Source organism: Grampus griseus (assembly GCF_964374135.1).
Source record: "Grampus griseus genome assembly, chromosome: 13".
Classification (NCBI taxonomy): Eukaryota; Metazoa; Chordata; class Mammalia; order Artiodactyla; family Delphinidae; genus Grampus; species Grampus griseus.
Window position 1 is genome coordinate 57,730,684 of NC_139007.1, and position 12,728 is coordinate 57,743,411.

General features: G+C 39.4%; 1 protein-coding gene across 4 annotated transcripts in view; it reads left to right on the forward strand.

The window, feature by feature from the left end:
- The window catches only part of AKAP7 (A-kinase anchoring protein 7), a gene marked incomplete at its 5' end in the record, with an annotated part of 140,323 nt that overhangs the window by 98,153 nt on the left and 29,442 nt on the right, over nt 1–12,728 (forward strand). The window contains 2 exons of one of the 4 annotated variants that reach the window (XM_082669108.1): nt 966–1,014; nt 3,392–3,460. The exons of 2 other annotated variants lie outside the window; for them this stretch is intronic. In XM_082669108.1, the coding sequence (XP_082525234.1) occupies nt 966–1,014; nt 3,392–3,460 (118 nt within the window). Of the gene's footprint in view, nt 1–965; nt 1,015–3,391; nt 3,461–12,728 lie in introns of those variants that run through there. One more of the 4 variants, XM_082669109.1, reaches the window with a different exon arrangement.

Consider the following 12,728-nt stretch of genomic DNA (forward strand, 5'->3'; position numbering starts at 1 on the left):
ATAACAGATTTGGAACGATTACATGAAATCTTATGTCATGAAGTTCGAAATATATCATCATGTCTGGAAATCAATTGCTTTGTTGTCCCTGAATCTGCCTAACCACCTTGTGTGTTCATTAAGAAAGATGCTATTATCGCTGATCTTTTTCTCAGCGATGCTTCTAGATTTGGGGCATTTTCTGGGCTACTGACATACTTGATGCTCTAATTTTAAAATTCATAGTATTGGTTTAATGCTTTAATAGAGGAAGAAAGCAGTGTTTCAGAAAGCAGGTATTTAACTTTAAAAGATAAGATGTAAAGTGCAGACGACAACTGATGTTCTTTTACCCCCCCACCCCCCCCACCCCCCCCCACCCCCCTCGCATTTCTACCCTTATTGCAGCTTGAAGTTCGTGGTACTTCATTCAAGTTGTGTTTTCTGTGTTCTGCAAAGTCAGGTTCCCTATTCCTAAAACAAAGAAAGAAAAATCTCCTGGGGATGAAAGAAAGCTCTTCCTCTTTAAATGCAGACAAAATCTGGGGGTTTTTTCCCCTTTGAATTTCCCTGTGCAATTACCGCATTTGTCTGCAGGAGAAAGGACCGGTTGTGGTTTGTTCTCGATTACCTTTCTTAAAGACACGTCCGCAGAGCCACGCAGCGCACGTGGCACTCACCTCAGGGCGAGAGAGCTCCCAGTTTTGCGAGAATTAGGCGAGCGGAGGGCCACCTCTTTCCCCGAGAGCCAGTCCCAGAGCAGTTGCGTGGGTCTGGAGCCCGGGGAGGCGGAGCCTTTTTGCTCCCGGCGGCGAGTGCCCCCTCCTCTGCCTGCCTCCCTGCCTGCCTGCCTGCCGGCTGGCCGGGTATCCTGTGCAGCCACTCGTCGTGCTCCTGTGCTGCTCCGCGGACCGTGGGATAAACCGCAGTCGCTCTTTGGGGAGCCCTGGGAGAACACCAGGAAGGAGAGAGAGCGCGCTAGTGCCATGGGCCAGCTCTGCTGCTTTCCTTTCTCAAGAGATGAGGAAAAAATCAGTAAGTGTGATTTGTTCTGTGCCACATCCTAAGTGGCTGGCTATTTTATGTGGCTGTCTTCTAGGGATAGTTTTGGTTTTTTCTTATGGGAAACATAGCAGACTAATGAGCTGTGATTTTTCTTGTGCATTTACTGAAAGGATTGGTAGATGTGTAGTTAATAATTAACTGTCGAAGTACAGCAACTCAATGAATAGAGCTATGTTAAAGACACAGAATACCGAAGTCATTTTTCATTTTCTTCTGTTGGTATTTTACAGCTCGTTTTTATCACACTATCTAGAGTCAGAATTTAGTTTTGAGTTTCTTTATATCACTGCATACAATTTGATAAATTGTACATGCCAGACTTCATTTTTCTTATCTGAAATTGGGATGTTTTCAGAGCAATGCTCAATAATAACATATAGAGAAGTAAAGCTGCCTCGAAAATGACATATATATATATACATTTGCAGATATTTTCATGTGTCCTCTGCTTTGTTCTCCATGGAGGGAATTCGGGTGTAACTGTAAGATCCCTCCAAACAAGTGATGCCACTTTAATTTCTGCAAAAACTTCACTGAATATTTTTAAACTAATGTCAGGCAGGTTCCACATCTGCTTATGGCTGAAAACAGAACTTAAATTGATGACATTGCACTGAAATTTCTTACTCACTGGCTTATGTGTGTGCACTTACATTTCAACTTTGTTAAAAACAGTACTGGCATTGCAGTTAGTTTGCTGAATAGAATTTGCCTTAAGGGCAGTTGCCCCCAAATACTGAATTTTTACTTCTTTTTCAGTAAAATGTTTACAGACATACTAATGAAAATTTGCAGCCACATTTATGTCACATCAGTGCTTTATTTAAATAAATTTAAATAGGTCAACAGAATCTCTTGGTATCTGATTCAGATACTCAAAGATACACATCTGGCTTGTATTTCCTGCTGCTCATTCCTCAGGAAACTAGCCAGGGACAGGTTTAAAAATAATTAATACATATCTTATACATATTCACTTGGGAAAATAAGCCAGGTTTTTTTTTTTTTTTACAAGAAATCTGAGAATGCTGTGGAATAAATGTTGGGAGGCTTTGGAGCGTTTGCTTATTAACAAGAGCCCATAGCTGTGCTCTAAATTTTACTTGTGAAAATGATACTGTACAGTAGGCGATGGTCCTGCGCTTAAAACCTGAGGTGACTTCACAACAGAATTGTTCATTTTCTAACAATGAGCATTGGTATTCATTTGGCAGCGTGAAACTTTTCAGATATTTGTCAGAATGATCCATTTGTAGTTTCTGAGGGTTTTGGTTGATTGATTCCTTGAGGAAGATCTCGATCTGAAAAACCTTGGTCTGGACAGATGTAGGGAGAGTGGATTCTTTCCTTACCTTTTTCCACTTCCTATTCCACTGCTCCAGGTTTTCTTGGAGTTCCTGCTTTCCTTGTGTTCTCTTTCTCTTTGTCCCCTGTCTGTAACTGAAGAAATCAAGTTTCACCTCAATGAGGAATTTGCTCTTTTCTGTCTTTCTCATCTGGGATCCTTGGAGTGCAAAGTCTTCTGTTTTACATACAGCCCTTCTCAGTATTGATCGACAGGAAGTGCTCTTGGGGGTTTACCTTCTCAAGTTACAAAATTTTAAAAAGAAAATGAAGATAAGACACTGTGTCTGAAGCGAAGTTCAAATCTGAAAGTGCAAATTATGGTTAGAATCAATGCATTTGTGCCCCGTTTCCTCTTCTTTACCCCTACTGGCCCCACATCTCCCCCGTTCTCTCCTCATTATTCTTTCATCTGTCTTTGATTTTGTCGTTACTTCACTTTTTCTCCTAATCTGCTCCACACTCTGTTCACATACCACATCAGCTGTTTTCTGGTGCTGTGTTTAATTTCTCTGCTACAGGATGGTCTAAAGAGAAGGTTCTCCGCCAGGCACTGCTGTGCTGCTGGTAATACATGTCTACCAGTACTTACAAAGGGAACTTGAAAAAAAAGGCAGAGAATTCCTTAGCCAGCATGCTTCAAGAAACATGTAAATTAGCACTAACTGTAAATATCCAGTTCATAAGCTGTGTTGATTGCATGTAAAAGAACCCATAGTAGACATTTGGGAGGGCCCGATCTTGCTAGTGGATTGTACAGTAACCGTCTGGGTCTTATGCATCTTCGTGACCCCACCTCGTAGCCTTGTTAGCCTGCTCTGGGCCACATGCTCAGTGAGGCCCTCCTAGCCGCAGAGCACAAAAGTGCTTATGCCCACACCCTTCTGATTCTGCTGTAAAGGGTGATGGCCGTAGAATGTATCTTCTGAGAGCAGCTCAAGTGGAGAATTAAACAAGTTTTTGGTGAAAGTTGAAATTTATGGTTGTCATTCTCAAAACACAGGTGAGTTGGGAAGCCCATCCTCTATAGCCCTGCAGAGATACAGAAAGGAGGTGCCCAGCTGGCCAAGTGGTAAGAGTCAAGTGGTCCCTCTCCCCTCCTGCTATTGTTTTATCCTGCTTTTGTCCTTGGTGGTGGTGGTAGATAGAAAGTATTCTCCTTTCACTGATTTATTAGTGCTACCATTTTAATCTATTAAGAGCAAACAAAGTGATTTTTAAAAAATCAACTAGTTGTGTAAGGGCTATGTTTGTGTGGGAAGTTAACTGTATGCACAGCCAGAAATCTTGGTAATGGGTGAATAGTCAAATACAGTAGAACTCGTCATGGTTTATTTTTCAATTAATGCAGCACAAAGCAGCTAGACCCTTTTTGTTTAAATCCCAGCAGTTGAACATTTTCTCAAACTGTATACTTTTTGGCCACAAAAGGTAGAATAGACTGACAATAAATGCATATTTCTTGGTAGATTAAGTACTTTCTGTTGCTACACAGGACCATATTTAACCTGAAACATTCCCGTAGATATTGTAGGATTAACAAATGTTGTAGATAGTCTCCAATATAGTTTTTGCTGAATTCTTCTATAGCGCTCGTGTCCTTTGAATTACCGCATGTCTCATAGTGAGCTTCCTGAAGGGAATGTTCATGAATAAGAATGTTGTTGCACAGGCTTACTGGCCCCTGCAGTTTATCAGACTCACTAAATAAACCTGAAAAGGAAACTTAATCACTAAAGAGATATCCCTGTAACTAATTTAGAAGACATTTTACTTGTTCCTTTCCTAGTGCAAATTTTCTTTCTTTTTTTTTTTTGTGTGGTACGCGGGCCTCTCATTGTTGCAGCCTCTCCCGTTGCGGAGCACAGGCTCCGGATGCGCAGGCTCAGCGGCCATGGCTCACGGGCCCAGCCGCTCCACGGCATGTGGGATCTTCCCGGACCGGGGTACGAACCCGTGTCCCCTGCATCGGCAGGTGGACTCCCAACCACTGCGCCACCAGGGAAGCCCCAAATTTTCCCATTTTGAAGTACATTTGTTTTATGTAGAATGAAACAGGTGAATGTCCAGAGATGAACCAAGCCTCCTCCCATGGTAGTTTGTCAAAGGGGGGATGTGTCATAGGGGAGAATGGGACAGCTAATGAATGGATGCACTGACAACTCAGTTACTTTCTAGCCCTGATCTTCTGTGATGCTGAAAATGAACGAGTATTAGTATGTATTTTAACAAGAAACATATCTTAATTTTATAAGTATGTGTTTAAACAATACACAGACATTTTACTTTTATATATGAAATATGTTTCAATATAGTCTTTTTATTTAAAAAATTTTTATTGGAGTATAGTTGATTTACAATGTTGTGTTAGTTTCAGGTGTACAGCAAAGTGAATCAGTTATGCATATACCCACTCTTTTTTCTTTTTTTTAGACTTTTTTCCATATAAGCCATTACAGAGTATTAAGTAGAGTTCCCTGTGCTATTCAGCAGATTCTTATTCATTATCTATTTTATATATAGTGGTGCGTATATGACAATCTCAATCTCCCGATTTATCCCCCCTACCCCTCCTGTAGCCATAAGTTTGTTTTCTACATCCATGACTCTACTTCTGTTTTGTAAATAAGTTCAGTTGTATCCTTTTTTTTTAAAGATTCCACATAGAAGTGATATCATATGATATTTGTCAGTCTGACTTATTTCACTCAGTATGACAATCTCTATGTCCATCTATGTAGCTGCAAATGGCATTATGTCGTTCTTTTTTATGGCTGAGTAATATTCCATTGTACATATGTACCACATCTTCTTTATCCATTCCTCTGTTGATGGACATTTAGGTTGCTTCCATGTCTTAGCTATTGTAAGTAGTGCTGCAGTGAACATTGGGGTGCATGTATCTTTTTGAATTATGGTTTTCTCTGGGTATATGCCCAGTAGTGGGATTACTGGGTCATATGGTAGTTCTTTTAGTTTTTTAAGGAACCTCCATACTGTTCTCCATAGTAGCTGTACCAATTTACTTTCTCACCAACAGTGCAAGAGGGTTCCCTTTTCTCCACACCCTCTCAAGCATTTGTTGTTTGTAGATTTTCTGATGATGCCCATTCTAACTGGTGTGAGGTGATACCTCATTGTAGTTTTGATTTGAATTTCTCTAATAATTAGTGATGTTGAGCATCTTTTCATGTGCTTCTTGGCCATCTGTAGGTCTTCTTTGGAGAAATGTCTGTTTAGATTTTGCACCCATTTTTGATTGGGTTATTTGTGTTTTTGATACTGAGCTGCATGAGCTCTTTGTATATTTTGGAGATTAATCCCTTATCGGTTGCTTCATTTGCAAATATTTTCTCCCATTCTGAAGGTTGTCTTTTTGTTTTGTTTATGGTTTTCTTTGCTGTGCAAAACTTTTAAGTTTATTTAGATCCTATTTGTTTATTTTTGTTTTTATTTTCATTACTCTAGGAGGTTCAGTATAGTCTTTTTGTGTGGGATGAGTTAAATGGACCATTTGTAGTATTTTATAAATATGAGTCAAATCTCAAGGTGGTTTGTTTCTGATGATTTGGAATTTGATGATATAACATTAATATATAAATTGAGGTAAGCAGTTTGTTAACTTCATGCCTGATGAATGCTTTCATTTTTTGAACTGGTGGTTATTGTTCAGTTATACTCAGAGAAGCATTTAGATTTTCCAGTTTTCCAGAAGGCTTCCTATAAATCCTACAGCCATATACTGTGCTCTTCTCACTTGCACTTAGATACACTGATTTTAGTGTTATGTTTCATACATGTGCTCTGTTTCATCTCATAGATTTCAAGCAGGACCCAGGTCGTATACCTCTCTTCATAGCATCAGATCCCAGCAGGTTCTCCCTTAGACACTGCAGCATGGGCCCCAGGAAATGTGTGATAGGGAACCCCACATCAGTGGACAACAACATTCATCTTCCCTCCTTAGAAATGTGTTTCTGCAGGGGATACAGCGTGACTCCAGTCTCTTGCTGCCTGTTGAATACAGATGACCCACCCCTTGGCATGCAGCTTTTACTATAGAAGGAGTACAGGACTAGGAGAAAGGAGACTTGGGTGATAAACCCAGCTCTGCTCCTGACATCCAGTCTGACACTGGGCAAGTTGCTAATATCTCTGGGCCTCAATTCCTCATATTTAAGAAGTGGGGGTTGAACTACCATGATCTTGGAAGTTTCTTCATTGTCCCTTAGAGCTAAGAGTCTAGGAAATAAATATTATAGATGCAGTTCTTCTTCTTCCTGGTCTTTCTCTCCACCTCATCTTCATTCTCTTCTTTTTAATTTATTGAATGCTTACTGTGTGCTAGGTACTCTGCCAGGGCCATTTGGAAAACTGCTTATAAAGTGAAACTGTTAGAAAAAAATGCTTCCCATCTGTCCCATTTAAGAGGGGAAGTGGCTGAAAGCTAGTAGTTTGAGGGACTTCTCAGTTACGGTCCTCCAGGGGTGCTGTGGGGCCAAGAGCTGGTAGGAGGCTGGGACGCCAGGCAGCCCATTATCTGCTACCTCCTTTCTGAAGCAGTGAAGCACAGCAAAGCCAGTGGTGCTCCGTGTAACCTGAGACTACATTGTGCCTAAGGTTTCTGTGGGTAACATTGTGGTAGCAACAGTAATGTGCAATATCAAACATTTAACCCTAGTCACTAAAAATTAGATTTTTCCTTTATTAAGTAATGTATACCCAAGAGGTTTATGTTTCCAAAATTAAGTATTGGAACATTAGAGCAAATGCTAATAGTTACTATGCCTGGTTCCCTTTGTTCATTCATAGGCTATATGGTAACTGAATTTTTTGTTGCTGATTCTATGATCAAATGCTGAGTAATTTTCATTGGGAGTACAAAGGTTGTAGAATTTTCCCCAGCCCCTAGTGCAGTCCTTGGCTGTTGTGAGCTCTGCCTAGATGCCCTGTCAAACAATGTGATGCTACCTGTCCCTGTATCTTCTTTCTTGGGGGCCATGTGAAAAAAGGTGGGGAATCTGATGTACATAAAGGTCTCGGTAAACAGAAGAAAGCCTCGAATGTTACCCCTTCCTGGGACATATGCATTTAACAAGACTGAATTATTCCAAGTGATCTTCGGAAGTATTTGTAGTAAAATAAATTAAGCTTCCATATTGACTTAGCCCAAAGTAACCTCTAATGAAGGAATTTCAGGCAACTAGTAAACTCTTTCAGGGCATCTGATAAGTCACTTCCTATAGATAGTTGCCTTCTGTTTAACTAAGTTGACCCTGCCTAATATGTAGATCTTTGAGCTTTCATCCACCAACTTCTGATGCCCACAGTAAAGAAACTCAAAAGAGCCCCTGAACTCTCAGTGCTGAAAGCAGAGGATTTTGGAGGCAAATGGACTCGGTTTGCATCCTTGACTCTAGTATTTATTATTCTAAGTAACTTCTCAAAGCCTCTGTACCCTCATTTTAAATGTCTACTTATCATAAGCAAATGTCTATAAAATGCCTGACACAGTGACTGGCTAATAATAGACCCAGTAAATATCTCTGTAATGAATGAGAATGTACTGTACAACCAAAGTCACCTTAGAAGGCAACCTGGCAAACTATGGTTTTATTTCCATCATGCCCAGGAAGGGAAACAAGGGACTTAGAATTTCAGACCTTGAATTGTTTAACAGCCTTACAACATTTATCTTTGTAGCTTCCCTCGTCTTCTTCTTGGGGTTCTGTCCATCATGATGCCATGCTTCCCTGCCCTGGGAGAGACATGTGGTCCATGTGGAGTTAACCATAGCGTTCCCTAAGATTTGATGGAGGATCTGTCTTCCTTTCGGGTTGTGAGTGGAAAGGATGTAAGCGTAAGATTGCTAGCTGGTAGGGAGTGAGGGGGAGTCTTCCTGAGAATGAAGCACAGAAGGAGGCCAGAGAAGGAGAGAGAAAGAGATAGTCCTGTTGATATTGTTTGAGCCTCTGAGTTCAGCTTTGACTGAGACCTTATATTATGAAGCAATAAATCCCTCCTTCTTTTCTTTGTTTAACTTGCTTGGGTTAAATTTTTGTCACCTGCAACCAAAAGGCTTCAGATATATTCTAGAAGACACTCAGTGTGTCTAAGGGTACATCCATTCTGGAGCCAATATTTCTAAACCTAGTGAAGAGGTAAAAAGTCTTTGATTTCTTCTCAACTTTCATGTTTCATTTTAGGCAATGAAATTTAGCCTTAAGTGAGAGCTGTTATGAAGAGTAATTCACTTCACTTCAACTAATAAATATTGTTGAGCATGTCACATTTGGAAAGCCCTGAGCCAAGTGTTAGGAAGATACAGTGATGATACATGGTCCCTATTGTTGGAGGATTTCTTTTTAATTTACATGACTTTTTAAAAAGAGATGTTTTGGGTCCCAGTATTTATCATGCTCTGAAGGGAGAAAGCCGGGATGAAAGATCTTGATGCTCTCAGTCTAACAAGCAGAGCCACACCCCTTCATTCCAGGAAAGTTACAGAGCTGAGTCAGCCAAGTCCAGTGAAAGTGAGTTAATTACCACTCAAGCTCCTATCACAGGCAGCAGTTACAGCTTGACGCAGGCAACCACAGTTTCTACAACAAACATTTTAGCAAATAAAGTTTCCCTTAACAAACATTTATAATGTCAAAGGTACAAGTTAACGGAACTTAGAACTATTAACACCAACCTTTCTGTTGTATAGTAACGTTCTTTGCCCTTAACAAATAGTCGTAGGCAAAAACTGAACTATATGATGAAAATACAAAGAATGAGTATAGTTTTAACTATATAATGAAAATATAAAGAGTAAGTATAGTCTATGCTAACTAGGATATAAGTGATGTTAATTTTACTAAAGGCTGAGTCAAAGATATTTGAGGCTTATAGTTTTCTGTTTTTACACACACACCCCCCAGAAACTTAGGTCTTTAGTCAAGGTCATTTGTAAACCTCAGATATATATACAGAAAAATTATAGTGCCAGGAGAAAGTGATGTAAAAACAGGTTGCTTGGAGTACATGGCGAGAACTCACCCAGTTGGTAAGAATCTGATGGAAAAGGGTGATTCACTTTTTTTTTTAACATGTCTCTGCTCCCCCATCCCCCCAACTTTGTGGTTAGATAGTTGGTGTTGGCATTTGCCATGTGAATTACACCAAGTTTCAGTTTGATACCTCACATCTGACTGTTAGAGCAAAAATAAAATTCACACTTTCTAAGCATTTAAAATATCCAGCTAAAGTTAGCTGTGAAGCTCAGCTTTTTGAGTTTTGATTGATGTTTATGATAACTAATAAACTGGCAAGCAGTTGATCTGTTAATCTAAAACTTTCTATCTAGATCTATGGCAGTCAGACCTTATTTAGAATTCTGGCAATCAGGAGTATGTCCTGAGGAGGGAGGCCAGGATGGTGAAGAGGCTGGAAACCACATCGTAAGAAGAAGGCTGAAGGACTGCAGCTGCTTAGCTAGGATGATAAATTAATTTTCTTAAAATATTTGTAGGATTCTTTAATGTGGAAGGGAAAGAAATTATTCTCTATGGCTCCAGGGTGGCAGAATTAGGACAGTGAGTGTTCATTTTAACACATTTCTTTTTGGTGATTTTAGGAGCCAAATGGTAAAGATATATTTATCCAGTAGTATTCTAATTATGTTTGCATAACTCCCGTTTTAAATAACGAAAATACTGAAATGGAGCCCTAAAAGAGAAAGAAGTTATCACAGTCAGATTTTACCTTAATACTTCTTAATACATTGCCTGAAAGAAGATATTTTAAGGTAGCGTTTTCAACAGTTGTAAGCCATCAAACTCTTTCTTTAAGTGGAAAACCAAAATTTTTATGAAAAAAATGCATGCCTCATTATTATTTCATATTTTATAATGACTGTTAATGCCTATTTTAAATGAGTACCTTTAGGATCAACAAACTTTGTTTAAAATAGAAATGTAACATACAACTTTGGGTTTGGGTCTAGGTACACTGTTGTATCACCTAAGCAGCACATAAAATGTTGATTACTGAACTTTGTAATAACAGCAGGCAGTTGGTATCAATAAGTCCTAGAGATAACAAGCTAAGGTATATGGCCTGTTGTATGATTGTCTTTGTGAATGAAATTTTTTTGAAAACATTTTGTCCAAATTTACATCTATTTTAAATTAATTTCCATAATATGGGTATAGTAAATTTAAGATAAAAATTCATTGTGATGCTATTGTATACCCACTACTGTATAATATACACTATCCTTTACTTAATCTTCAATGTAAAGTTAGGTATACAGATTTTTAGATTTTATAAAACCTAAAAAGTATATGTAAAACTATATGAAATTTGAATATTAAATTAAAAGATAGTAAACAAATTATTTATTTTTTAAAATCTTTTTTTTTTTAAATCCCACATTTGTTTATTTATTTATTTATTTGGCTGTCTTGGGTCTTCGTTTCTGTGTGAGGGCTTTCTCTAGTTGTTGCAAGCGGGGGCCACTCTTCATCGCGGTGCGCGGGCCTCTCACTATCGCGGCCTCTTGTTGCGGAGCACAGGCTCCAGACGTGCAGGCTCAGTAGTTGTGGCTCATGGGCCTAGTTGCTCCACAGCATGTGGGATCTTCCCAGACCAGGGCTCGAACCCGTGTCCCCTGCATTAGCAGGCAGATTCTCAACCACTGCGCCACCAGGGAAGCCCAACAAATTGTTTTGTAGGGAAGCAAGTTCATGAAGTATGCAATTTTTAGCAATATTTTTTAAAAAATTAGCCTCATAGCTGCTCTTAACTTTGTACCTTTTGCCTTTGTCATTTATATCTTAGTCCTCTGTAAATGCAGCATTGTGAGGGGAAAAATACAGAAATAGTTTGTGTCAGTTAGGATCCAGTCAAGAAAGTCAGAGTGACACCAGTTATTTTAACAGAGAGAATTTAACACAGGGAATTCATTAAGTTTTGGAGGAACTTTTTTAAAATTACATGCTACAGTAATTCAAATTAATTGTTGATGTTTCTAGGGAAACCCCTCACCCAGATCAGTTTAACACACTTGAGGCTTTGCTTGCTGGTGGTGGCTGTGGCTTCCGGCATCCTCTGTGTCCTCACCTTCTCAGGTTTTACTCAGTGGTGGGGATATGACTTCCAGCAGCTCTGGGGAGTATTTTTACTGTTCAACGTTCAAGTAGAATGAGTTCTTCTCTTCTAATTCCCATATGTAAAATCTGAGGGAAGGTACAGGTTGTAAACTACACAAGCCTGGAGGGCACTATACATATCAGAGACATTGTAATTTATATATTATGGCATAAAGTACTTTTGTATACTAACAAAAGTATATTATGAAAAATTTCCAAGAGATAGAAATGAAGTATCTTGAGGAAGAGGCACTTTAAAAAAAATTATACCTGTATCATGTGAACCAGTGTAGCTCTGGCAGATCAGCAGCCCCACTGGAGCCATGTAGAATATGAGATGGGCAGTTACCTGAAGGGGAGAAGTGAAGTGGTTGTTTTTACCAGAAAGGCTGGAGGGTACATGAGGAAGGGGTTTGGGGAAGTGGATGTGGCCTGGAGCCCTGTGGGAGTGTCAGCAATGGAGCAGTCACTCTGATCCTAAAGGAACCATGATTTGCTCTTCCTACTTTTTTTTTTTTTTAATTATTTATTTATTTAGGCTGCACCGGGTCTTAGTTGCGGCATGTGGGTTCTTCAGTTGCAGCATGTAGGATCTAGTTCCTGAGCAGGGAACGAACCCAGGCCCCCTGCATTGGGAGCGTGGAGTCTCACCCACTGGACCACCAGGGAAGTCCCTGCTCTTTCTACTCTTGACAAGAGGAACCACCATGTTTCCCTTTTCACTCCGAGTATCAGGAAGCTCAACTCCATTTCATGGCTCTCATGACCTGCACTTCTGTGATCCATATTTTCCTCTGTTCTTTACTTGTTACTGTAATCTATGTTTTTTCTTCATCCTGATTTTTACTTTTCATTTGTAGTGTACCTTTTACTGTATTTTTTTTTCTTGCCATTAATTATCTCAAGTCTTGTGAGTACTTGACAATGAATGGATGAATGGATGGAAAGAAGCACTGCGACTGAAAGTATGTAATGGCTCTACTAGGTAGACAAGAGCAAACCTGAGGCTACGAAGGATTGTGACATTTACCACATGTGCATAACACACGTTCTAAAGTTGATATGTTCCTGGGAGGTTGCATATATACTAAACTTGATATGATTGTTTTTATCTATTGTGATTTTCAAGTACAGAAAAATCACTATTTTCAATGCTTCACCTTTCAGTTTGGTGCATCTAGAAACCTAAAACCATCTGTATCT